The 26,380-nt window shown below is 39.3% G+C and overlaps 2 protein-coding genes across 3 annotated transcripts in view; both read right to left on the reverse strand.

Annotated features, from left to right (window-relative positions):
• The window catches only part of LOC122671086, a 52,297-nt gene extending 40,518 nt beyond the window's left edge, over nucleotides 1–11,779 (reverse strand). Inside the window, exons 1-8 of the mRNA XM_043868182.1 lie at nucleotides 11,707–11,779; nucleotides 11,170–11,530; nucleotides 10,765–11,008; nucleotides 10,424–10,551; nucleotides 7,443–7,577; nucleotides 7,200–7,344; nucleotides 5,916–6,080; nucleotides 5,778–5,871 (exon numbers count right to left, since the gene is read on the reverse strand). Of these exons, the coding sequence (XP_043724117.1) occupies nucleotides 5,778–5,871; nucleotides 5,916–6,080; nucleotides 7,200–7,344; nucleotides 7,443–7,577; nucleotides 10,424–10,551; nucleotides 10,765–11,008; nucleotides 11,170–11,530; nucleotides 11,707–11,779 (1,345 nt within the window). The remainder of the gene's footprint in view (nucleotides 1–5,777; nucleotides 5,872–5,915; nucleotides 6,081–7,199; nucleotides 7,345–7,442; nucleotides 7,578–10,423; nucleotides 10,552–10,764; nucleotides 11,009–11,169; nucleotides 11,531–11,706) is intronic.
• LOC122670989 (probable xyloglucan endotransglucosylase/hydrolase protein B) lies at nucleotides 341–26,174 on the reverse strand. Of its 2 annotated transcripts, none has more exons than XM_043868057.1 (7): nucleotides 26,138–26,174; nucleotides 25,748–25,949; nucleotides 25,483–25,583; nucleotides 24,985–25,178; nucleotides 24,493–24,891; nucleotides 12,666–12,685; nucleotides 341–352 (listed from the first exon to the last, which is right to left on the reverse strand). In XM_043868057.1, coding segments are annotated over exons 2-6 (891 nt in total). In that variant the 5' UTR covers nucleotides 25,944–25,949; nucleotides 26,138–26,174; the 3' UTR covers nucleotides 341–352; nucleotides 12,666–12,684. The 2 variants fall into 2 exon arrangements, with proteins under 2 accessions (XP_043723992.1, XP_043723991.1); XM_043868056.1 differs by lacking the exon at nucleotides 341–352 and adding an exon at nucleotides 3,375–3,384.
• Nucleotides 26,175–26,380: the final 206 nt, after the last annotated feature.

Genomic DNA, 26,380 nt, shown 5'->3' on the forward strand with positions numbered 1-26,380 from the left:
CATTCACCCTATACATAGTTGTCAAGGCGTTGCCTAAGCGCCGCCTTGGCATCCAGGTGGTTTTCTTGGGGTTTAGGTGACTGTCACCTTAGTTCAAGGCGCTAGTTTTATTAGTATCGAACTAGCTTTGACACTTATTTATGTCAAATATCATTTAAGTAAACACATTTACTTAAGATATTATTCAATAATAAACAAATACCCCCTATTTGAATCCAATAAAAATAGTTAAAAAATAAAATTCCAAGAGGATAAAAAATCAACCTCGCAGTTCAAGAACAAAACTAGATTTTCAACGGTAGATGAAATTTCCAACTTTCAAATGCTGGGCTTTTTCTAAAATCTAAAAATTCTATAAATTTATTATACCAAAACATCAGTAAAAACCAAAAGAGCGGTAAAATAGTCTTTTTGTTTTAATGTCTAAAAGTTTATTTCTTGACGTCTTTGCGGAAAGCTCTATATTCATGATCAGTTGTTCCAGATGTGGTAACAACCTGATGACTCCCAAGAGCTCTTATTGACAGAGTCGTTTGGCTTTAGGGCATTTTCAAACAGCATTCGCACACACCAAATAAGGTTTGATAGGAACATAACTCCTTCAATGTAAATCAGATTTAGGAAATCTTAAACTTGTTGGAAAGCTGGTTTTGTGCTCTACCTAATACAAAGTCTCATGTAAAAATAAAATAACTTGACCAGTCAAACTTATTACAGAACAAGAACATTTCTCTAAATTGAGAGCAGTTTAATACTTTTAAAGAAGATCACATTTTCCAAGAACGGTATAAACCAAATGTGAGACTAGGTATACCAGGATAATGATTATATCCAAGAACAGTATAAATCAAATGTATGCTTTCACTGTTTCAAACTTTTAATAGCTTGTTTCTTCAGTTTTGCTGGCTTTATGATGACTTGATGTGGCTTAATGTTGATTTTTTATGATATAAGGTATATATTGTAGCATACTAAATAATTTCAGAAAAGAGGGCAAATAAAAAATAACACTTGCCCATTATGGTGGATGGCGGCTCCAAACACTAGCTTGCCCACTTTGTCACAAGCTAAAGAACCTCCAAAGGTCATGTCAACCAAATCCACTCATGCTGAGAAGGCAAAATCTGACAACTGGAGGTCCAGCAACGAGCAAGAAGACCAGTTCAAACCTTGGAAGAGGAAGGGCAATTGAAGAAGAGGTGCTCAACATCTTCATAGGCATTCTAGAAAAGAATACAGGAAGCAGTTCCCTCCACTCGTTGACATGGCCTTTGGAGGTTCTTTAGTTTGTAACAAAGTGGGCAAGCTAGTGTTTGGCACCGTCATCCACCACATTTAGTTTGAACATAATCTCAGAAGATGGACTTCCAACTCTAGATCTTTCTAGCAAATTTGGGACCCCATCTCTTTTGATGTCAAAAGCAAGCTGTCGATTGTGCCCTTTAGATGTGTCAACTCTCCCAGAAATCGCCTTATTTTTAGCTCTAGGAGCCTCCTGCACTCAATCTAGTGCAGGGCTGCCTTCTTTAGTTTTTCTTTGGGCCTTGTGCCTTGTATAACCTTGTTCCCTTAGGGGCCCCTATTGTTTCTTCTTCTTTTAGAAATGAATTATTATTCACCCAAAAAAAAATAACACTTGGGCGTCTTATCGCCTAAGCGCTTAGGCACCCCTCTACCGCCTTGGGTTGCCTTGACAACTATGACCCTATCAGCTGGCAGTTGTCTATCTTCCCAAGGATAAGGGAGGTCTTAGCTTGAAAAGGATTAAAGAGTTTAACTTTGCTGGTATTCTCAAATTAATTTGGAAGCTTATGACTAAGAAGAAAAGTATTTGGGTTGATTGAGTCTACTCTAGGCTTCTTCGCAATGACTCTATTTCGACCGCTCCTTCCATTACTGATGCCTTCTGGGTCTTGCAAAAGATTTTGAAGCTTCGACCTCTTAATCTTAAGGCCACTTCCTACTTCATTGATGAGATGATGATGCCTCCACGCACCTTTGGCTTGACCATTGGCATCCCATAGTGTTCTCTCCACTCTGTAGGTGCGAGAGCTATATACAATTCTGGTTTTAGTAAGCAGTCTATAGTTGCAGATATCATTTGCCATGATGATTGGACTCCCCTGTTATAAGTCTTCTGGGAAGGAAGGCAAGGCATTCCAGAAGGCCTAGAGTTAGGGGAGATATTGTGGTTTGGTCTGCTTCTTCTCCGGGCCTATTCTGCTCCAAATTGGCTTGGGATCTTATCAGAGGTCATTGAACTATGTCTCCCTGGCAAGTTAGTTTGTTTCAAGAGTCGCATCCTCCAAACAGTGTGGAGGGTCCTCTCCAACTGCCTCCCAACACAGTCCTTTCACATTCATTGTTAGATTCTAGTTTCCCCATCCTGCTATTTCTATTGGAATGCTTTGGAAGATGTGGCCCAACTCTTCTTTGCTTGCCCCTTCTCTTCAGTTTGGAAAGGGCTCCTGGATAAATGCCGGCCAAGAAGACATAGGATCCTTCCATTCGCGAGGGAATGGATCTGGGGAGATATGTCCTTTGCTAGTACATCAATCTACGACGTAGTGGGTAAGCTTGCCTTTGGTGCCACCATTTGTAAAATCCGCAACAAATTTAAACTTTTTTTGGAACTTGTGTGATTTCAGGTTCCAGCTCTGAGTCCATGGTGGCTTAGATGCTATGGGCTGCATCGGTCGAGGATACGGAAGAATCGCTCGACACCCCTATGGAAGATTCCAGGGATTCTTCCCAACTTGCCCTTCTGGAGTCAGAGGACCCCGATGGAACCCCGCACCTGAGTTACCTGTGCCTAGTCTGCTGCCTGGATGCTATGCAAAACCTCTCCCTTAATTAAACTCGTTGTAAGTATGATTTAAATTGTATTTTATAGTGTATTGTACGACCAATTAGAGTTATAGGGGTATTTTAGTAAATTTAACTCTATGGGACCCACATCCCCAGTGGGGAATCCTATTCCCGACATTTACCCGAACTCGGATTACCCCTGATGTCATATGACATCAATATGTAATTAGAATTAACTACTAGGTACAAAATTCTAGTAGAAATTACATTTAGGAATTAGTTTTAAAAACTGATTTTACTTTTAATAGACCAAACAGCCCTTAGTCATTAACCACTATATATGTGAATCTCATTTTACTATTCACTAAACAAAGAGACCACAGGAGATGAATCGATCCAGCCTTAGAAGAATAGAGAAGAGAATAGAAGAAAGGAGACAGAAGAAGAGGGAAAAGAAAGCTGAAACATGGGACTGAATTTCTGTACCTGAAATCAAAGCTTTTGGTACTGGAATTGAAGACTTTGCTGCCATTAAAAGGCTGCTATCTACTAATCTCAGGTAGGCCTCAGAGAATTCTGCTTCTCCCATCTATTCTTCCCTAATCTCCTCTCTAAATTCTCTCTAATTGCAGCCTAAGCTATTGGCTGCCATTAATGCTTGTAAACCAAGCTTTAGTAATGAAAATTGACCCAATTAGTTACTGTTTTGAACCAGACTTGGGTTCAGACATGGCTGTAACATGCAGGCAGCCCCTTAGAGACCCTAATTCCTAGCTGAATTGTCCTAATTTAGAACCCTAAATTGCTGATTTGGGATTTAATGGACAAATCCCTAAATTAAAAATTAAACTTTGAAATTAAACTACTAATTAGGCATGATCCACCTTAGATTAGGGTTAATTTATGAAATTGAGGTCATGCATGCAAAGATCCATGCCCTGGGAGTAAAACCCCCAATTCTGGGATTTGAATCGGATGCAGAACCAGGCCTTGAACCGGTCGACCAGTTCACCTTGGGTCTGAATCCGATTCACCCTTTTTGTGCCCAATATGCCCTTTAATAGTTGGGTACTGATCTGAACCTAGTCCAGACCCTAATTCTTGTTATTTTCTACTGTTCTAGGACTGTCCTTGCTACTTTTCTTCTGTTCTTGTCTGGTCTGCCAGAGCCTTGTTACCTAGGCTAGCCCAAACACTGCAGGTAAGGGAATTTGATTTAATTTATGAGTGTTTGCTGTCTTAATTTTCCTTTGTTCGATGTACCATGCCATGCATCATTAATACTGTACAGATCATGTAGTTTAATAGCTTTATATTCTTTGCATTAAACTGCATGTGAATTAGGTTGCATTGGCACACTGCATTGCATTGATAATTATTTGATACTGTACAATTGATGATAATGAAGCACTGTTTACTTTACTATTGGTCTGAACTTACATATGCCATCATGAACTAGATTGCATTGGGTTAGGATATATATATCATTACCCAGTACTACGTCCCTTACCAACAGGGGAAGAGATGTTGGACAACCCGTGGTAGGTCCAAAGGGTAATACCGAAATGCCATTCACTGTCCCATGTTAGCGTGCACACTCCGCTATGGGAACAACAGTAGGGTTTGTCATTGGGGATCTGCTAGGGTCAGATGTATGATGCCTGAACTGGCGGGTCCTCACCGTAGTAGAATGGTTTCGCTAGAGTGACCGACGTCTGGTTATGTGTTTCCGGGACCGAGGTTAGCATCTACTACAGTAGTACTTATACCCCATATGACTTAGTTTCCATGATAGGAGCATGCTAGATTGGAACATTCATCATGGATTATTGTGTTGTGTTTGTATGCATTTCCTTACTGGGCTCGGTGGAGCTCACCCCCGTGGATCCTCATATTTTTCAGATGAGACTACTCTCGGTGTTGCTGGTATTTCTGTGGGGACTCCTTCTGCTCCGGATCTTCCTACTGTTGATGGAGTTGATCCTCCTCTACTGGTGGAGCACGAAGCTTCGTGCTCATGTGACCACTGCGCCTTCTCCTGATCTTCCTGATTGATCAGGCCATCTCTACCCCTTTTTGTTATAACACTTATGTAAAGAATACTGTATATAAGTCTTGTGGGTTTTTGGGTTACTTTTGAGAACTTACCTTGTAACTCAAAGTTTCTTTTGAATATATATACATATCACTGTTCAGTTTAGATCTTCTTTATTACTGCCTTATTCTTATATTAAATTGCTTCCGCTGCATTTAATTCTGTTATTTGTGAATAAGACTTGCGAATAGAGTACAGCACTTGCAATCCTGGTGGGTTGGTTGGATGTGAGATACATCTAGTCACACTTGGCCCTTACAAAGCGGGCCGGGGTGTGACACCATTAGTTGTATTTGGATAAAGTGTAATCTCGGAAAATGGTCCTCTAGCTCCAGGTCTTTCCAACAGATTTAGGACTCCATCACTTAAAATGTCAGAAGCAAGTTATCTATGGTCATCTCCAGTTGTGCCGATTCCCCAAAGAACAGGCATATGATTGTGTCCTTGGGCATGGCCCTCTCCCTTTTGCAGCCCTCTGTTTCCTCTCCCTGAGGGTTGGGTTTTGCTTTACTTGTATTGTCAGTTCTGTGATGTTTTTTCTTCTTCCCCTTTCCTAGGGAGCTCCTTATATCTCCTTCTTTCGGTAATGAATTAATTTATTCATCCAAAGAAGAAGAAAAAACAAGTCCACAAACCAACTGTTCAGTATGGTATGATGAAAGTGGCCACTGCTTGAGAATAAATAAAACCAGAACATCACCTAAACAAAGAATATCTTTCAATATGTATATCCAAGTGCATGTGCAAATGAAAACGATTCACAATCTCAACATGAGACGATCGCAGAAACACAAGAAGACAGAGTTAAAAAAGGGGCGAAAGAAGATAACCCAGCAAAAGTTTTTCAACAGAAAACACACACACACACACTTACAGATAGGAAGTGCATGTTTTCTAGTGGGTATGGGATTTTTTGAGTATGCAGTCCTGGGACTGAAGCAACCAAGTGTCCAGTAGCTCCTCCAAAATCATACTTGGTCAATTCTATGATCCAATGTGCCTGACTGGGTACATCAACAACTAGAGAGGCCATAAATCCAGCCAATTGTGAAGAAAAATCAGATTTTGAATCTAAAACTGCTTCCCCATCAGAAAGTTGAGTAAAAAGAGAAGAATAATCAGGTTCACTTTGGCGAGGAAAATCTTGCCGCCAAACAGTATTAGTCACACTATTCCACTGCCAGAGACAACAAAGTTCAGATGAGAAGATTAACAATAAAAATGAATTATGCAGCATGCAGATTTAAAGTTTGAATTTAGCAAAAATATCTAGTGCATCCATGATGTGAGGGCATGCTTAAGGGTGTAAATCGGTTTGATTTTCAGTTTATCGGTTCTGGCTGTAATGAACTCAAACAAAAAACGAGCAAATCATTAATCCATTCCGAGTTCCAAAACCAGTTCCGAGGCTTGTCTTATTGGTATTTTTTTGGTCTTTATCATTTTACCAGTTCAAAACCGAACCGAACCAATTAAAAATGCCTATTCCGAACCAAACCAAAACCGGATCAACAAATAACAGTTTGGTTAGACCTGGTTTTTATCGGTTTCGGTTCAGAATTAACACCCTTAGGCGTGCTAGGTAGAAACCACAGGGCAAAGGAGTAGGGGGGGGGATGTCAACAAAGACAGATTGGCATATCATATTTGTTGATTTGTCAACACATCCATACATTTGTCTGATGGCATATTAGTTTACTCTCTCTCTCTCAACACACTAGGTGCTGTGGTCCTGTCTTTACCTTCTTTTCTAATTTCTTTCTGGGTTTGGAACCAACAAGGTCCACAAATCTAGATGTTGATTTGTGTTAATGTTGGAAGGGTTCTGCAATGTGTGTCAACTGGATTGCAAACACTTGAACCCAAAAAAAAGGGGAGCCATAGGGGATGTTGTATGGAACATTGGAATCCAAGAGGGTGACTCATGCTGATAAAAAATTGGATATAATCGTTACATCTGCCACTGCTGCTGCTGCCGCTGCCGCTGCTTCCTCTTCTTTCTTAACTCAAAATATCATTCACCAGAAGCAAAGGTCCATAAGTCAAGTTAGACTCATGTAGCCAAACAAGCTTCATCTGAGACTCAGGTTCAGCTCACTCATGTAGCCACACACATACACCCCCAGGTATTTAAAAAAAAAGGGGCTTTCATTGACAAGACACAAACAAACACACACACACACACACCAAGGGGGTTTTTTTTTTTTTTAAAAAAAACACAAAGTGCTTTCATTGATAATCCACAAAGAAACACTCGCATACACTCGAGCAGGATAGCTTATTCTAAAATTGTCACCTGTTGAAACACTAGATTTGCTGAAGTAACAACTACACGGATGCTATCTTCTCTTTGCAAAACGAATAGTTTTGGGTGATGGCATGCAACACCTTGCTTCTTGCGTTGTTTGCCAAAGGCTATAACCTCGGGAAATTGGGGGTAACTAATATAAAAAAGGGCAACAATTAGAAACTAATGATACATAACCACTTTGAAATTTTAGACTTTTTGTAATACAAAATAATCAATAGAGTAACTTACACTAGCATTACATTTGGAAAATCTGAGTATGGAATCGAGGTTCTTTTATCAGGGCTTGAATCCCAGCATCTCTCACTATTATGACATGCAATTGTAACAGGGAGGTGGTTGGGAACTTCACAATATGATAAAAACCTGCCAATATACATGATGTGAATATGTAAATGCAAAAATTAATGCCATGAAAGGCATCCTAAAAGATCAGCCAATTTCTTCCCTACAACCAAGAAAGGTATAAGACATTGGTAATACCAAGTTAATGAAGTTATTATTACAAAATGCAGATACAAACATATCAGACTAGGTCATGGATATCGGTATCTTGTCACTAAGCCATGGACATTACTTCTAATAGAATACCTTTCATTTTCTAAAATTGTTTTTACACATATGGCTTTGAGAAAATTAAGTGACAGTGTGACACTAATGCATGACAGATTTGAGATCCTGCCCTTTCTTAACAAGAAGAATGAACAATTGTAGAACTCTGTGTTTGCATAAGAATATCAAATATTACTCATTAAAAAAAAAGAACATCAATTAGTACAACTCAACAACAACCCCACTGTAGTAGAACTTATCTGATTCAAGTACAAAACGTTAACCAACTTTTAACTTCAAAGAAGTACTCTAGTGTTATGCAACAACCAAATTTCGGCACCTCAGACAACTCATACAATATGAAGAGAAGTAAACCAATAAATCGGCTTCTAAATTTCATTCAACAATAAAATATCACTACAATATGCTTTGGGTGTCCCCATACTCAATATATTAAGACTTGCTAGAAATTAGAGAGTGGAATTTAGAAACTAACCCATCCCAAGTAGGTTACTATAAACCAATTCATAGAATCAATTTAATTTTGAACTAAGATTTATATTCATTAGACTGACTCCAATAAGAAAGGTAGCAACTCAAATGAGTCGTTAACCACTTTTGCAAACAAATAAAATAGAAATATAATATTGAGAATGGAAAAATGTCTTGTGACATTATGATCACAGCCCTACTTTATTTATAATGAGTTTAGGAATATTCTAGAGTAGGTACAAGGACTGAAATACCCCTATGTCAAAAATACCCTTGAACCCATATTACAACACTCCCCCTCAACTTGGTGCATAAATATCGACCATGCCCAACTTGCTAACTATAGAACAAAAACTTTTACTACTAATTCCCTTAGTGAGAAAGAATATCAGCTAACTACTCACTACACTGGATAATGGAACAAAAATGACTCCTTGTTCTAGCTTTTCCTTGATGAAGTGACGATCAATCTCAACATGCTTTGTGCGCTCATGTTAAACTGAATTATGTGCAATACTTATTGCTGATTTACTGTCACAAAAAAGGCGCACAGGCAGATCAACCACAACACATAAGTCTTAAAGAAGCCCTTGTAGCCAGAGGAGTTCACATTTCCCATGGGCCAAAGCCCGAAACTCGGCTTCAAACCTGGATCGAGCAACAACAACTTACTTCTTTCTTCGCCAAGATACCAAGTTACCTCCAACAAAAGAGCAATATCCTGATGAGAGATCAAATGTATACTTTCTCAGAGAGAGAGAGAGAGAGATATACCTTGCGCAGTATGAGCAACTTCTATTCCTAGAAAATATCGAAGCCTCCTTAGGTCTTTTACTTCAAACTCGGTCCCCAAATAGACCTTTAGTTTGCCTATTTCAACACTATCACTCCAAGTGATAACTATGTCATCCACATAAACGATCAAGACTGTAATTTGCTAGCCCATCTTCTTGATAAACAGAGTATGGTCAGCATTGCTCTATTTATACCCAATGGACACCATAGCTTTATGAAACCAACCGAACCATGCTCTAGGGGACTGTTTCAGACCATATAAGGTTTTCTTCAAACAACATACCTTTCCTTGTGTTTTTGGGGCAGTAAAGCAAGGAGGAATGTCCATGTAGACTTCTTCTTCTAGCTCCCCGTGAATAAATGTATTCTTTACATCAAGTTGTTGAAGATCACATCCTTGGTTAACAGCACAGTAAATGATTACCCTGACCATATTCATCTTGGCAATTGGGGCAAACGTTTCCTGATAATCAATCCCATAAGTTTGGGTAAGCATCTAGCCACTAGTCATGCCTTGTATCTTTCCACAGATCCATCAGCCTTTTGTTTTACAGCAAAGATCCACTTGCAGCCAAAGTAGGTGACATAAGCACTTATAAACTATTGACGTGTGACAAGATCATAGCACCGATAACGTTTCAAGTGTGCGAACTTAACCAACGAACACACTTGGTAGCACACAGAGACAATTTGTCAAGACCATATCAAAAAATGTAAACAAAACATGTACATCCATTGTATGGTAAACCAAACAAAGATGATAGTGGAAAAACCACAGAAAAAGGGGAGTGATTTCAAGAACAGCAGATGGCATTATCAAATAACAAGCAGTTAGAACAACATCACCCCAATAAAACTTCGGAACATGCATATGAAACATTAAAGAGCAAGCAACTCCCAGTAAATACTTGTTTTTCCTCTCAGGAACACCAATCTGGTAGGGAGTCTAGGCACACATGTTTTAATGTATAATGATACAATCAGAACAAAACTCAAATATATCACATTAGGTATACTCTAAAGCATTATCAGAACGAAAAAACTTTGATTAACACATCAAACTGAGTCTTTATTTCATTATAAAACTGCTTGAAAGTAGACAAAATTCAGATCGATCCTTTAACAGATATAACCAGATCATTCGGGAATGATTGTTTACAAAAGCAACAAAATATGAAAAAACCAAACTAACTATTGACATGACAAGGACCCCAAACTTGAGAAAAAGAAAACAAAGAACTCTAAAAAACATCATGAGAAGGGAACGAGGTATGGTGATGCTTTCCAAGTTCACACGCCTCGCTCAATTATAGAAATAGTTCTTGAAACTGAAAAACGTAAGTTGGAGCTTGGAAAGAGAGAAATGTACCAACCGGAACTGCCGCTGAAGAGGGGAGGATACACTAGAAGTAATAGAAGCAATAATAGGAGCAACGCCATCAAAGTAATATAAGCTATCCTTTTCACACCCTCCAACAATCGTCTTTCTTATTTTGAGATCCTGAAAAACATAAGTAGGATAGAAGGTAACAGAACAATTTAAGTAAATCGACTAACAAAGATAAGGTTTAAAGGTAGATTCGGAACATAAATAAAAGAATTTAACATAGCAATGAACATAAGGAAAAACAATGAGATGCAGACACCTGAGTAGAGGAACCATCAGCAAGTACGACTTTAGAAGGGTGATTGATCTTTGAAAAGAGGAGAATACATGGGACTTACCAGTCATATGGGAAGTGACATCGGAGTCAATGACCCATGGTATAGAAGAAGAGGAAGCAAGAAATGCACCACTACCTGAGTGACCAATTGTAGCAGAAGAAGTAAATGCAAATGTCTCAAGTTGTTTAATACGTTTGAGTAATTGATTTAGTTCATCTCGTAATGGATAGACAAACCGACTACCCCCAAATGTGGAAGCAAGGCGTCGGAAGATGACACCGTTGTAGAACTCCCTTCAGATGTAATAGTATTAGTGGTATTAGCTAACAACTGCTGAGCCTACTCAGGTCTACCATGCTTCACCCAACATGTATAGTAGTATATATGTATGATTATTTTTTCCATAGTAGGAGGTCGGTGCAACACCTATAATGAATAGAAATTTGTCATTGACTGAACAACTTCCTTGTAAATTTTCCTTTTCCAAGGATCTACAGCCAATGAATTGTTATCAAGTACACTGATGTATGTCTTGGTCTGGTTGTTGTCCTCTACCTCTACCACCACCACGACCTCGACCTCCCCCTGAACTTGGCCAGCAACACGGCCATGAACACCATTATTTGAAAGAAAGGCTGAATTATCCTTAGAAGAGAAGGATTGTTCAGATTTGACAACGGAAAGAGAGAGTGCATTGAATCCGACAAAACGCCACATCATAGAAGGTATCTTCTCGCTTGCAAGAATCTGGCTTTTGACTGGTTGCAAGACAGTATCTAACACCGACAAAATCTTAGCCACAAAAACTTTGCATGCTGAGATTTTAAAACAGCGAGGTCAATAGACAAAGGCTGGTATAAATTAAACTCCTCCCACATGCCTTTGAGTGCATTATAATAATCACCCATTAATTTACCATTCTGTTTGAAGGGGGGGGGGGAACTTTTCATAAAGATCGTAACTCGAGACATGTTTTTATCCTGAGAGATACTTTCTTTCAGATAATTCCAGACACCTTTAGCAGTGGTGTGGAACATAACGTTCGTTGCAACAAAAGGCTCCATGCTATTCCAGACTCATACAAGGGGAGTGTCATTTTCACTCATCCAGTCTTTATACCCCTTAGTATCTAGACGTAATGGATTATGAATTAGATTGTCCATCTTACACTTGGCATTGATGGACTATTTAAATCATAACCCACTTGTGCCCAAAATAAATAATTGGAGGCACCAAAATCTTGATAGATGTAATTTGGACGTTTATGGAGTCCATTGGAGGTTTTGAATCACCCATTGTATCTATGAAGATATAACCAAAAGCAAATCACCAATAAAAAAAACCACGATATAGGGCAAATACAGCAGCCCAATAGTAGATGAATATCAAGAAGACTGATCAATAGCAATACAATCAATAAAGAACCAACTCTGGCAAAAAATAACAGTACAACAGAAGTCAAAGTCAACCCTTTTTTTATGGGTTTCTAATTCTGGCCAGATATAGCAGCCCAATATAAGATGCAAACCCCACAATATCACAACGATCTAATGGCACAATAAGAACTAACAATCAAAAAATCCAAATCTGAAATCAAAACCTAGATTTCAATTTACAGCAGATCAAGGAGTCAGATAGACACTAAAACCCGGGAGAAGGACCCCAATAGATGGTCCTTGACAGCCCTAAAACCCCATCAGAATCCAACAGACAGATCCCTGTTACAGGGAAAATCCACTAGTCCAAAAACCCTAAAAAAAAAGGGGGTGCGGCTAGGGTATGGAGACAGCAAAAAAACCTTCAAAAAATCAATACCATGTGAAGAGGAAATCCAAGAGATCACTGCCGCAGGTAATATGCTTCATGTCCTTGATGATTTCAATGTAGATTCATCTTGCACAGTAATCCATGCAAGAAAAATGCAAACCAACAACATTCATGGAAGAAAACCAAGTTTTTCTTCATGTCATTACCAACTAGGATTTCATAGAATAGATATGGTAGCATAGGTTGCAACAAAACACAAAGAGAAAACCCTAAAGGCTTTCAAAACAGAGACTAGAGTAGTAAGGATTGATTACCTAGGTTCTGAAGGAAACCAGTACCTACAAAGGTAAAAGGGGAAGAAGAAGGGAAGGATAGAACATGATAGGAGGAAGAGGGATTCAGAATGACTTACCGTGACGCGTAAGCCAAGGTCCACCTACTTATAACTTAATAAATGGGAGATTAAAGGAAAGGACAGAAATAGTCTAACACAATTACAACAAAACCCAACAACTAATAGAGACATTACATAAAACCCCCTATACTATTATGTTTAACTGGTATGTTGGCATCAATTTATGCAAATGACTAGGTCTAAGTTTATCATTCTACAGATTATGGGTCATTATCAATATGATAAGATTTTATTATGAAAATATGTTAGATCTAATATGTGGTCCATCTATATAAGGCTCTAGATTGAGAAGCGCAGGAGCCTCCAGAAGCAAAGAGACAAATACACAGTTTGCCCAAGGATCTCTTATACAAACAAATCAGAACACGTAACACCCAATTCCAGCAACAACACATAAAAGAATCACCCAACAGTAGGTGAACAGTGACGTATTTAAACCCTTACAACCTCCAGTTATACCCAAGTACCTTATGAAGAAGTCTAATCACAACAGGTGACAAAACAGTGAGGTAAAGACTATCTGCTGGCTGTTTAGGTTAAAACCCAGAAAAACTCAACTGGTCTCAGAAATAGAAACTAAGGATCAGAATTAGTAACGGAGATAGACAAACCTAACTGTGGGATCAGCATCAAATTACCAGCGAAGGGGGAGGATGAGGTGTTGTTCGAACCGTTAAATTAAGGACAGCAGTTGATGGTTGGATCTGGAGATCTTTGAATCTTGAAGTTGCTGAACTAGAAATCCAGATCTGAAGGGCCGCAGGTGGTCTTCTTGAAGCCTCAACCAGAATCAATGGAGAAACCAGTTAGGACAATATTTTGATGACCTACAGCAGCTAGGGAATCTTCGATTGGGTCTAAATTGAGAGTAGGATTCTTAGAACAGTAAATAGAACACAAAATATCAAATAGGGGAATAGGAAGAAGGGAAAAGAAGGATATAAAGAGGGGGTTGGGGATAGTTGGCTATCTCAGCCTTGGGCCTCTCACCCACAGATATCTCAGCTGTTAAAACAATGATCTCTCTGAGATCTCAAGCAATCAAACTGCAACTTCATTGATAAAAATGTAGAATATTACAACTGATGGCCCCTTTATATAGATTGGCCAGGCTTCTCAAAAATAAAAAATAAAAATTTAGAAAGTTGAAAATTAGAAACTTACAACCAAAGAGGAAAGAACACAGAATTAGAAAGTACTCAAAATAGGAAACTACTTGCCTAACAAGGACTTACTAAAACTAACTTGCTTTATTTCTGAGCAATCAACTTAGGAAATAAAAATAGAAGCAAATCAGTCTTCTAGAAGCTTTCCCACACAAGGCAGTATGGCTGTGACACTGCTCATGTGAACAGTACCACGTGAAGAGTAACTCGGGTACTGTTTACGTGAACACTAACTATTTACTGATTTGTATTTTGGTTACTCCCTTCTTCATGCTTCGATCTACATCATTATTGGTAGAAAATGCATCAATCTGCTGAAATATCAGAAAGATTATGGTTTAATTATTTGCAAAAGAGAGAGATAATATTACATCCAAAGACGTAAAAGTGTTTGTTCCAAATAGCGTTAACTGATTCTTATTGGTTTCAGAGCCAAAGTGAGCCCCAACCAAGGAGAGAATAACGATTCATTTGAAAAACAGTCTCTCTTATTCTTAGAGAAGGATTCACATAACAGTTTGAAGGCAAGAGTGATAAGACAAAATTAGAAAATCACAATTTTTCACTACATTGAAGCAATTTTGGAAACTACTACCACTGGTACTGTTGACATATAGGTTCTCCACAGTGTGGTAAGTGCACAAGTATACATGGTATGCATATCTAGCTGCTAGATAAAGAACTTGACTCATGTCCGGATCGGCGGACAAGGGATCAAAAAATAGAGAAAGACAAGTTCGAATATGATGAACTGTCAGCATAACTAAGCTACTATAAAAAATGACGTATCAGCCTAATAGTGATGGACTCTTTGTTACCACAAAGTGCAAGAAATGTAACAGCTTCAAAAACATTCACAGAGGGTACAGAAGTTGATGTACCAGGAAACATCAGTGGTAAACGTTGCAATGAATATGCGTGAAAGGCTTTCAATAGGATGAAGAAGCTCTGGCAAAGAAACCACAGTTTGCTGATCAAGTGTAGCTTGGTTCATAAATTTAAGGCGGTTCAAATAGAATGTTTTCCCAGCTGATTCAATGCCCCTATGTTTCTTTGTATGAGAACCACTATCGGCTTGATGTGCTTCGCCTAGAGGATTCGAGGATTGACCAATTAGTTTAGAAGTGGATATAATTTTGCTAGCAGAAACTCCAATATCTTCTAATTCCTGTAAAGGATTACAAAAAAGTTAGACAGGTGGACAAGTAGGATTTATTTTCTCACCCCCCCCCCCCTTCTGTGAAGTATAACTGAACCCACCTCTGTGTTCCTTGTGCCTCCATTCACCAAATTAGCTGCTGCTGCTGCTGCAGCACCACCTAAGTTACGGAGAGGAAGTGGTTGTCGGTCGGAGATAGTTGCAGTTGTAAAATTGTGTAGCACGGGCTTAGTAGGCAATGGAATATCCAATATGTCATCCGGTTGCGAACTTGGAACTTTGTTTTCACTGCAATCCTCGTTTGCCGTGTTGGCAAACGTAGATTCCCGGATATAATTTATTGGGTCCACACTTTGTAATATCTGTCTGCAATGATCTAACAGCGAAACGGCCCTGCCAATAACATCTTGGTGTCTCGAACCATGAAGAGCATAAACTCCGTTCATGTTAGTTACCCTGGAATTGACCACGTTTATATCCTCCTCCTCCTCCTCCTCCGTGGAAACAACTCTTTCCAAGACGAACCCAAACTTAATCCCAAAACAGGGATCGAATTGGTTACCACAGGCAAGGGAGACCTCGTCGCCAACAGAAACCTCCATGACAGAGCCTTTGGCAAGCTTGAGACCATTAACGAAGACACCATTGGAAGAAGCGGCAACGGTAAAACACTCCGGCGCCCGTTTACCTTCCAATACAAACCGAAACCTTTTTCTAACCTCATCCAGATCACAGCTACAAGGAGGGGAGAAGCATCCGTCTAGAATGAAAATCTTGTGCACAGCGGTATCGAAGAAAATCTGGCAATGTCGCCTGCTGATTCGACGATCCTGGAAGACGATCTCACAGGACTGAATCTGCCGGCCGATGGTGTAGATCCGGTCCGAGCGTAGACAGATTGATTGACAAGGAGAGGCAGTGTTGGAGGAAACTAGAGGAACACCGTCGATGATGGATTTGAGATAGAAGAATCCCGCCTTCAACACGACGAATCTTCTTCTCTTGCGAGGGGAAAGGGGGGGGAACTCATCCCATTCCCGCCGCTTATTGAAATTCTGAACTTTCATTTTAAAGAAAATAATGACTGAAAAATATTGGATGATGGACAATGAACAAATTCAAAAGAATGCGATGCAAAGACAAAACAAGTTACTTATTAGGAGGTGTTGAATTTTTTTTTAAATATATACCCTAAATATAATGGATTAAATGATTAAGAAAAAACAGAGGAGGAGGAGAGCACGACAATGCCCTCCTTGTATTCGAATGTTACAGAAAATTGAAATCGAGAATAAACCCTATAACCTTTCTTCACGACTTTACGTGAGGGAAGATGAAGACGCCGGACTGGGAGAGCGGGAAAGGAAAGGTCTCTACAAAGACCGAAACACAAAGAAAACCCTGTGCTCCTCATCCCTCGCAAGTTCTCAGTTCCCAGTTCCCCTCCTCCCTGATGAGGTTATGGTACCCATGCTAAGTCTGCCTTACCGCATTCACTACTAACATCCCATAGTCTTCACACTCATTCATTTCTTCAGTTCTCGTCACTGCATCCATCTCAATTCTCACGCCAAATTTTATTTTTTTTTTTTTGAAAGAACCGCCACGTCCAAAAGGCTGTCAAACGATCCCGCTCGGTCGGGCCTCATGGTGCTTAAAGCCTTCAAAGCCTGCACCATGAACGGGGCTAGGCCTGATTAGGTTAGATCGGGTTTCGGGCTACAATCAAACTAGTGTAATCGGTCTTTATCCAGGCCTTAATCAAGTTGTGGGCATATTTAACTCTAAACGGGCCTAATTGGGTTTTAACAGATTAAGAGTCATAGAATAAACCATTTACCTTTTTCTTCCTCGCTTCTTAGGTTTACTAGTTTTGATCAATAGTGGAAAAAAAAATCCTAATCATATGGTCCTCAAAATATGGGTAAATAAGTTAATCTAGGTATCAATTAAAGTCCAAGAGGGGTTTACTCATGGTACATGGGATCAAGCTATTGCATCAGTTTTGATATGAGAGTGAGTGAGAATATATTATAACATATATGGGTGTATTAATAATCTAATCTATCAACCAAGAGGTGAAAATTTTCAAGACCCATATTAAGTTAAAACCTAATCAATCATCCAAAGACCAAACACGCCCCTAAAATTTATAAATGTTCAATTCACAAGGTTTCAAAACCAACAAATAAGGTTGAGCTAGCATTTGGTCATTCCGGTTAGGCGCCCGACGGGTTAAGACCCCACACCATGACCGCCCAGTAACTAAATGTGCCCGGCTTAAGCCCGACACGTTTAGTAAATGGGTCGGGCCAAGGCAGGCTCGATCGGTTTTGTTGGGTTGGGCCTGGAATTGACACCCATGGATGCCCCAATGGAAGCTTAGGGCACGACGGTCATTTTGTATAGCCCTGTGTCTGGTGCAGGGGCCGCGTGACGCATGCAACCAATAGCGTTGTCTTTGTTTTTTTTCAAAATAAAATAAAAAAAAAAATCCAATTTTTCTTAACCTATGGTAAAGTGAAAATCTCCTCAGATCTCTAATTGGGGGCCCACCTGTGGAGTGACCAAACCCACCTTATTTTTGCTTGGCTGGAACCTCCAACTCCCGACACGGTTGGAGGAAAGCCAAAATGCTTTCTCCCAACCCCATCTCTCTCGACATACTCTATAAACAAACGATAGGCCCAACCTTGGACCTTTATCCGCTGCTGTAACTGGAGCGCTATTGTGTGCATCGTGCGGCACAGCAACGGCTATGTGTGCACAGTGGGGTCCGCTATGCACACATGGCCGTTGCTATGCCGCACAATGTGCACAGCAGTGCTCCAGTTACAGCAGCAGATAAAAATTCCCCAACCTTAGCCATTTTTACCTCGCTTTCACTATTTATTTTTTTTGGAGAATTCATAAATTAGACCAAGATGTTTATTATTGTCCAAATTGTATTGAAATTTTTAATTTCTTTGCTTCTCGTCTATTCTTTAATCGCCAAATCCCCGCCCAGCCATACCCCTCGGTTCCCATTTTGTATGTTAATTCATATTTTGCTTGATCTAATATTTATTATTGGGAAAATTATTTGGACACCCCCTAAACTGTTGTCCGTTTTCTTAATGTATCTAATTTTTCAAACAATTATTTGACACCCTTTGAAACCTGACGGTGTTAATCTGCTGTTAGTGGTTGAATGGGCAAGTCCATTTTACCCTTATCACTTATTCAATAGAAAGCAGTGAAATTAAAATTATCTATTTACTCTTCTTCTTCTTCTTCCTATTGCAACCACAACTCCTGCTGCCACACCTTCTTCTTCTTCTTCCTATTACGACCACACCTCCTACCCTGTCATATTTTACTCATGTATTATATATTTGTTCATTAGGTTGGTCTTTTCCCTTTCCCCATTTACGAACCTTAAATCCCAAACTTCAATTCGCCTCTGCAATTTGAGTCCCCGTCCTCACCCTATCACCTCTGCAATTCGAGTCCCTCTTGTCATCCTCGTCTCTGCAAACTCAGCAAAGCTCATCAAAAGTCCAACGAGCAAAAAAAATGTACGCCTCTCTCTATTCTGCTTTCCTCTCTTCTTCTTCCTTCTCCTCCTCCGACAATGGAGGTGATGGTGGTCGTTGCTCCTGCTTCATCCTCTTCTTCTTTTTCTCTAGTAGTTGCATTGACAGAGGTTGTTGCTACTGCAACCACACCTCCGGCAGCCATAGCTGCTGTTTCAAGAACCATAGAAGGTGCCATGTATTAAGAAAAGAGATTTTTTTCTTTTCTTGAAATTGATTATGGTTTGAATCCGAAATCGGTGGGTTGCAGGAAGAGGAAGAAGAAGAAGGATTTGGGTTATTTTGATTTAAAATTGTTTAAGAAAATAGATTTTTTTTTTTTTTTTTCTGAAATCGATTTGGGTTTGAATCTGAAATCGGTGGGTTGCAGGAAGAAGAAGAAGAAGGGTCAAAACTGTCTCCCATTGGTTCTGATCACAATCCCCTACTCTTTCCACATCTGGTTCTAGACCAAGCTATAAGAAAATTTTCCATTTTCAGGAAGCTCGGATTCATCATCCAAAGTTCTATTCCTTTTGCGATTCTTCCTGGAATTCCAACCCTAAGGATTCTATTAATATCAAGCTGGCTTCACTTCCTAATGCCTTGAAAATTTGGAACAGGGATGTTTTTTTGGTCATATCAATAACCTGAAGAACCAACTTGTTGACAGTTTTCTATCTTGCTCTGATGGTAATTCACCTGACCGGGAACTTTTGAACAACATTCACCGAGAATTAAGTTGGAATTTTTATGCTGAGGAAGCTTTTTTGTTACAAAAACCAATACACTTTTATATTAAAGATGCAGATAGAAACACCAGGTTTTATCATACTACCTCTAAATCCAACTTGAGAAAAAGAAGAATTGATTTAATTTGGGATGAGAAGGGCCATAAAATTGATGATCCAAAACTGATGGCGCATACTTTTGGGTCCCTCCTTAAGGATGTGTTCACTGCATCTAATCCACTAGATAGGCTTGTAAAATGGTACGGTTTCGGTAAGGTATCAAAAAAAGGTATCCAATACCGATACCGTACCGTATCGTTTAAGAATCTTATTTTCAATACCACAACCGTACCGCTATGGTACAATTTCGATACGATATGAAAATGGTATATAAAACGGTATATATACGGTACGATTTTGGTATGGTATGAAAATGGTATATGTACGGTACAAAAAGGGTATAAATTTGATTTTTGTAAACGGTATGTATATGAAAATGGTATATATATGGTACAAAAATGGTATGCATATAGTACAAAAATGGTACGGTTATGGTAAAATGGTACGGTTTCGATACATACCGACGGTATGACCGTAAAAACCGTTATCGTACCATACCGTGGTCAATACCGTTTGACCATACCATTTTTGCAACGGTGCGGTTTGGTACGGTTTTACACGGGCGGTTTCGGTTTCGATATACGGTTACGGTTCCAGATTGACACCCTTGCCACTAGATGCCAATTTTTTTATTGAATGCCTCTTTCCCTAGGTTCTCTCTCCAGCGGATGCATCTTTTGTGTGTTCCTCCCCTACATTGGATGAGGTAGAAAAGGTTGTCTTTTCTCTTGGCCCTCTTAAAGCCCCAGGCTCTGGTGGGTTTCAAGCATGTTTTTTTTTTTTAAATATGAGATTTGCTGAGCTTTGATTTATACTCCTTTGTTTCAAATTTTTTTTTGGATAGTAGCATTCCCCAAAGAGTTAACCATACTCTGATTTGTCTCATACCCAAATCTGATTCTACATCTAAAGCGGGAGATTTTAGACCTGTCAGTCTTTGTAATGTGATTAATAAAATTCTATCCAAATTAATTGTTAATAGATTGAAAACCTTTTTGAGTTCATTCATAACCCATTTTCAGGCTACTTTTATCCATGGTAGACAAATCACTGATAACATTGTTATCGCACAGAAAATTTTTCATTTTCTTGATCATACTAAAGGTAAGATTGATTATATGACAATTAAAATTGATATTTATAAAACTTAAGACAAAATTGAATGAAATCTTATCACTTCCCTTTTTAAAATCCTGGGTCTTTTGGGGTACGAAGATAAGGGTGCAATTTCGAGGTTAGTGAAGTGAAGGAAAAGAGCGAAACAGTAGCAGACATGGTTTCATTTTGAATTTTGATTAATTCCTCCATATTATTTAATGAAAACTTGTCGGTAAACGGGTGAACAGTGTGAAAGACCACAATTGGCTGTGTCACGGACTTTTGGCTATTGGTGGCTTTCGGTGCGAAAAAATGGGCGGGGCGTTTCATTGGCTCATTGTTCACAGACGTGCATTATTAACACAGATTTTGAGGATTTTCTTTCTTATTTTCTGTGGGTCAGTATTAATAGTCCTACAAGATTTTGAGTTCATCAAGAGAGAAAGAGAGAGGCATTTTTCTCTTTTTTTTTTTAATCTAAGGAAAAGTTTGTTAATAACAAAAGGAGAAGGCCAATCCTCCTCTAGCCGTAGCAGATACAAGAATAAGAAGAATAAGAGGCGGAGATTGCCACCAAAACCGGAGATACCCCATCTAAGAGCATTTTTCTCATTCAATATTCCTTGTCAGTGCCCAATGCAAGCAATATAATACAGCCCATATGCGTGGTCGAGTGAGGGGGGTTGGTTTCAGTAGAACAGAACAGAAAAGGGGCCTCTCTCTCTCTCTATAATGTGTTCCCAGACTCACAATGACACAACTATCATCCACCCACAAGGAAGGCCACAACACGTAGGAGACCATTGATGTGTCCCACAATATCCCTCCCCCAATGGATCACAAATTTGGCTCTCCTCCAGCAGGAAAAGGGAGGGTTTTTAGTCATTTCACAGGTGGGATCCAAGTGGGCCCACTGTGAAATGACCATACACCCCCCCATCTTTTTACTAGGCTGGAGTGAACCCTCCATGAGGGGGGGGGGAACTCGTTCTTAATGATATAATTAATAAACAGAAAAACGCATAACACTGGCATCACATCCGTCATCTTCTTCTGTTTAGTAAATAATGATAAGAGCATATGATATATACACATATCATCAAACGATTGACTGCTGCCTGATACTCTCTCCTATGGGAGTGAGTGAGAAGGGACCAACAAACATACATAATATATATAAATTCCAATCCAAAAATCGAAATCCATTTCCATGGTGTCAAGATTTTTGGTTTGCACCAGAAATTATCCATCTTTTATTTGTAGATGATATCTTTGTTTTTTGTCGAGCCTCTTATGAAGATTTAACAACTGTGAAGGTCATTCTTGATATTTTCTCTGATATCTCTGGACATGAAATTAACTACTCTAAAAGTGATTTACATTTTAGCAGAAATGTTCTTGTTTCTACTAGGAAGACCCTTGGTGACTTTATGGGAATTAAGGAAATGACTAAGAATTCTACCTACTTGGGTACTAATCTTTTTCCTTGCAGGTCAAAGGTTAAGGACTTCAATATCATTGTAACCAGGATGCAGAAAAAACTTTCCAAATACAAGTCAAATCTCTTATCCTATGCATGTCGCAAGGTTTTGATTCAATCAGTCCTGGCTTCTACTCCAGCTTATCTCATGAATTGTTTCCTGTTCCCAAGTAAAATTTGCAGGAACATTGATTCGATTTGCCTAAAGTTCTGGCTAGGACACAAGCAGAGCAGTAGGAATTCGACCCCTATTACTTGGGATAAAATGTGTCGTCCAAAGTCTCATGGTGGTCTGGGGTTTCGAAAAGCTGAAATCCACAATAAGGCCCTTTTACTAAAGCTTGGATAGATGGTGATCACTCAACCGCCCTCTCTTTGGGCAAGGATTCTCAAAGCCAAATACTTTCCTAACACCTCTTTCTTTGATCCAAATACTAGATCTAAAAGAGGGTCACCTATTTGGAATAGTATTGCTCATCTGATTCATAGTCTTGAGAACATGGTTATCAGGAAAGTTGGAAATGGTAAGGATACTTTCTTTTGGACTGATCAGTGGAACCCGTCATTCCCATCCTGCTTAGCCAATCATGCGCTAAGTACTCTTTCAAAACTTGATAAAAGGACCACGATCTCTCAGATTGCGGAGGAGGAGAGTAGCTCCCCTACTGGTTCTCGGTCCTTGCTTCCTTCTAACATGCACCCTTTGATTTTTAATTTTAGTTTGCTTAATTCGGATGACAAATGGCGATGCATTTTGTATAAAATGGCAACTTTAACACAAAGATTGCTGCTAAATTTCTACTCGTTTCTCTAAATTCCAACAATACTTATTTAACCACATGGTGGAATTTCTTTTGGAAACTCAAAATTCATCCAAAATTTAAGATTTTCTTCTGGCGTGTGATACATGCAGGACTTCCGGTCAAGGCTTCACTTTCCAAAAATGGACACATAGATTGATCCCTCTTGTGCATTCTGTGAAAATTGTATCGAATCTTACTGCCATCTCTTCTTGTCTTGCGACTGGGTCAAACACATCTGGGTGGCTGGCCCCCTGGGTTTATGCACTGAATCTCTGGATTATGAATCCACAAGTGACTTTTGTTTTCTGTTTCTTCATTCCAAACAACTAGATAAAACTTCAGCTTCTTGGTTCTTTGGGGTGTTTATAATTACGTGCTACTTTATTGGGAACGCTCGAAATAAAGTTTTATTTGGGTCTAAAAAACCCGAATGCAATTGGAGTTTTGCACCAAGTTTCACGTTGGATTTCAGATTTAAATTACAACCCTCTCCCTCTTTGCCCAATGTTGTATTTAAGGATTCTTGTTTTAATTGCAATTTACGTCATTGGATACCTATTCCTAAATATGAATATCCTATCTTATTGTGTGCAGGAATCCAAACCCCAGGCCTAAGATTGGCAAATTGGGCATATTTATTTTTGATGGATGAAAGGTTTTTGTTTTTGGTGCAGGAAATATTTTGACATCCAAGCTTTGGGATTCAGAATTGTACAGCATCAAAGCGGATCTAGAACATGCAACATTATTAAGCTTAAAAATTACGGAAATTTGGTGCTCTAACTCACAGATAACTAATGGTCTTCCATCCCTTACTAATTCTCCTTGGCCGTGATTATATATTAAAGAACTTATGTATATTAGTAATCGTACTTCGGACATAGTGTTTAGTACTTTTAAGAATCAAGTATGTTTAGAAATAGTATGTAATCTTACGATCTATGCACAAGGCAAGTAGGTTGTACTTATTTCTTTATTGTCATCGGACAAAAAAAAATCGAACCCATTAATCCAGTAGTGTACTACTTCCTTTTCCCAATATATAATATACTCAATCAGAAAAAATAAACACAAGACGAGAAGGTGTGATATATTCTCACTTTTATGATCATCAGGAATAAGCATTCGGAAGACAATACAGGAAGGGAACAATAACCAACCATGATGGCTGGGGAGTAGAGAATTTCTCGGCGGGTGGTGGGTAAGAAAGAAGAATCCCAGATTCGAATTCCCAGGGAGGGGTATATCGATGCAAGATCGAATCAAAGAACCATGAATGAATTACTGTGTGTGTATGTAATCCATCCATCCATCCAAATTTCATATATTTCATCATCATCCATATAGCCATATATATATATATATATATATATACTCATTGAGGAATTGAGGATACTACTTATATAAATAGAGATAGAAGGTTGGTTTCGGGAGCAGCAGTAATCTATCCTATCTAAATTATATCTGAAAAAACCATTTCATTTCAAACGTCTCTGTCTCTGGTGCACTCGGGGGACATGGTAGGGTACCTCACCCTATCGCTGCAGTAGTTGTAGATAGTGTATTTGGAGCGAACCCACCTGAGCCTCCGCCACTGAAGGGAATCCAGATCTTGGAATTCCCTCTGATCCCACCACCTCTTCCCCTGTGTGTCGCAGTATTTGGCGTTCACCGACGCCTCGCACCCGTCCACGTGGAAGCTCCTGTAGGTGGCGACGAAGGGGGCCTTGGACCAGTTGGTCTTCTCAAGCCCTCCCCTCGTGGCCCAGTCGTCCGCATTCCAGAGGCTTGAGTATATCTTCATCGGCTGGTTGAATGGGAATTTCACACCCACATCTTTGCAGTTCTTGAACACCCTTATCGGTACATCGTCCACCAAGAACCTGCAGATGAAGATAAATGAATGAAGGGGTAGAGTATGAAAGAAAGAAAGAAAGAAAGAAAGAAAGAAAGAAAGAAGGAAGGAAATTTCATACACTATCTGATACAAGTTCCATAGAACAGAGTAGGAATGGTAGGCTTTGGTTGGGTCAAACCATAGATAGATCCTCTGTTCTCTGTCTCCTTTCCCCCCTGTGAACACATTCGTCTGAAGAATGTAGGGCTGCCCTGTTCGATTTCCCAAGAACTCAAAGTCTATCTCATCATGCTCGGAGTTCTGAGAAGATAACTGATAAAGAGGAACACCAACAAAAACAAAACATCGTCACTCAAAAATCAAAATTAGAACGAACATAGTAAAAATATTTTCTTTCTTAATAAATTGCAACGAAACAGTGTACATGTGTGATGGATAGATTGATAGATAGAAGAAATTTTGGGCCCGGTGAGTGAAAGAAACCCTAATTTTACAATGCCGAATCGATTGGATGTAGGATAATATATGTAATGGTAAAAGAGGGAGAGGGGAGAGATCTCAAATAAATAATCAAACCAAGCAATGGTTTCAACAACTACTACTACTTAGTACTTACATAGAAAGCAGTTACTGTGCCAGCCGAATCGCCAGGAACCATCTTTATATCCATACTGAAGTGGCCAAACAAATAAGAGCCCTTGGACTGAAATCCAGTACCTTTCCAAAACCAAAACCAAAACCCACACCAACAACCTCCTCCAGTTAAAATAATTAAGGCTGGCTCCTAGCCTCCTTTTAAGCAAGCAAACAAACAAACAAACAAACATGGAATCGATCGATCGAATATTAATGCATAAATGGTGGATCAAGGCTTGGCTTACCAGTGTAGTTATCCAGAAAGAGTTGAACCTCATTACCACCATTGTAGTACTTGATGTGATCAAAAGCCCATGTAGGTACATAGTTCCTGTAAAATGGCACATTCACGGGCTTCCTGGGTGCAGCTGCCATTGTTTCAGTTGCGAGAAACAAGAAGAAGCACAACACACATAAAGACCAAAGTAAAGAAGCCGCCATGTTTCTGCACAACAAGTGGGAAGCCAGCCAAAACGGTGAGGTGATCGATACCATCAATTAATGCATAGACGTCAAACACAGTATGTAAATGTAATAGGGTGGAATCAAGTATTACTGGCCGGGGAGAAGAGATCGAGAAATGGAAGACCTTTCTTTGTCTTCCAGTCTCGGTAGATTACTTTCCTACCTATCTCCACAAATGCTCGATCGAGATTCGTGACGAGAGAGAGAAAGAGAGAAACAACAGAAAGGGGGTGGAGAAGAAGAACCTTTCTCCGGATCTTGGCCTAGAGAAGTGGAGGAGGATACAAAACCCAACCCTTTTTGTAGAACGAACAGAGAGAGCTTTTTCTGAATTTATTGTGAGCAAGGCCTATAAGGCTGCAAGCAATCTGTACCCTTTTATTTTTTTTGTCCTTTTTTTTTTTCTTTAAAAA

The sequence above is a fragment of the Telopea speciosissima genome, chromosome 8 (assembly GCF_018873765.1).
Source record: "Telopea speciosissima isolate NSW1024214 ecotype Mountain lineage chromosome 8, Tspe_v1, whole genome shotgun sequence".
NCBI lineage: Eukaryota > Viridiplantae > Streptophyta > Magnoliopsida > Proteales > Proteaceae > Telopea > Telopea speciosissima.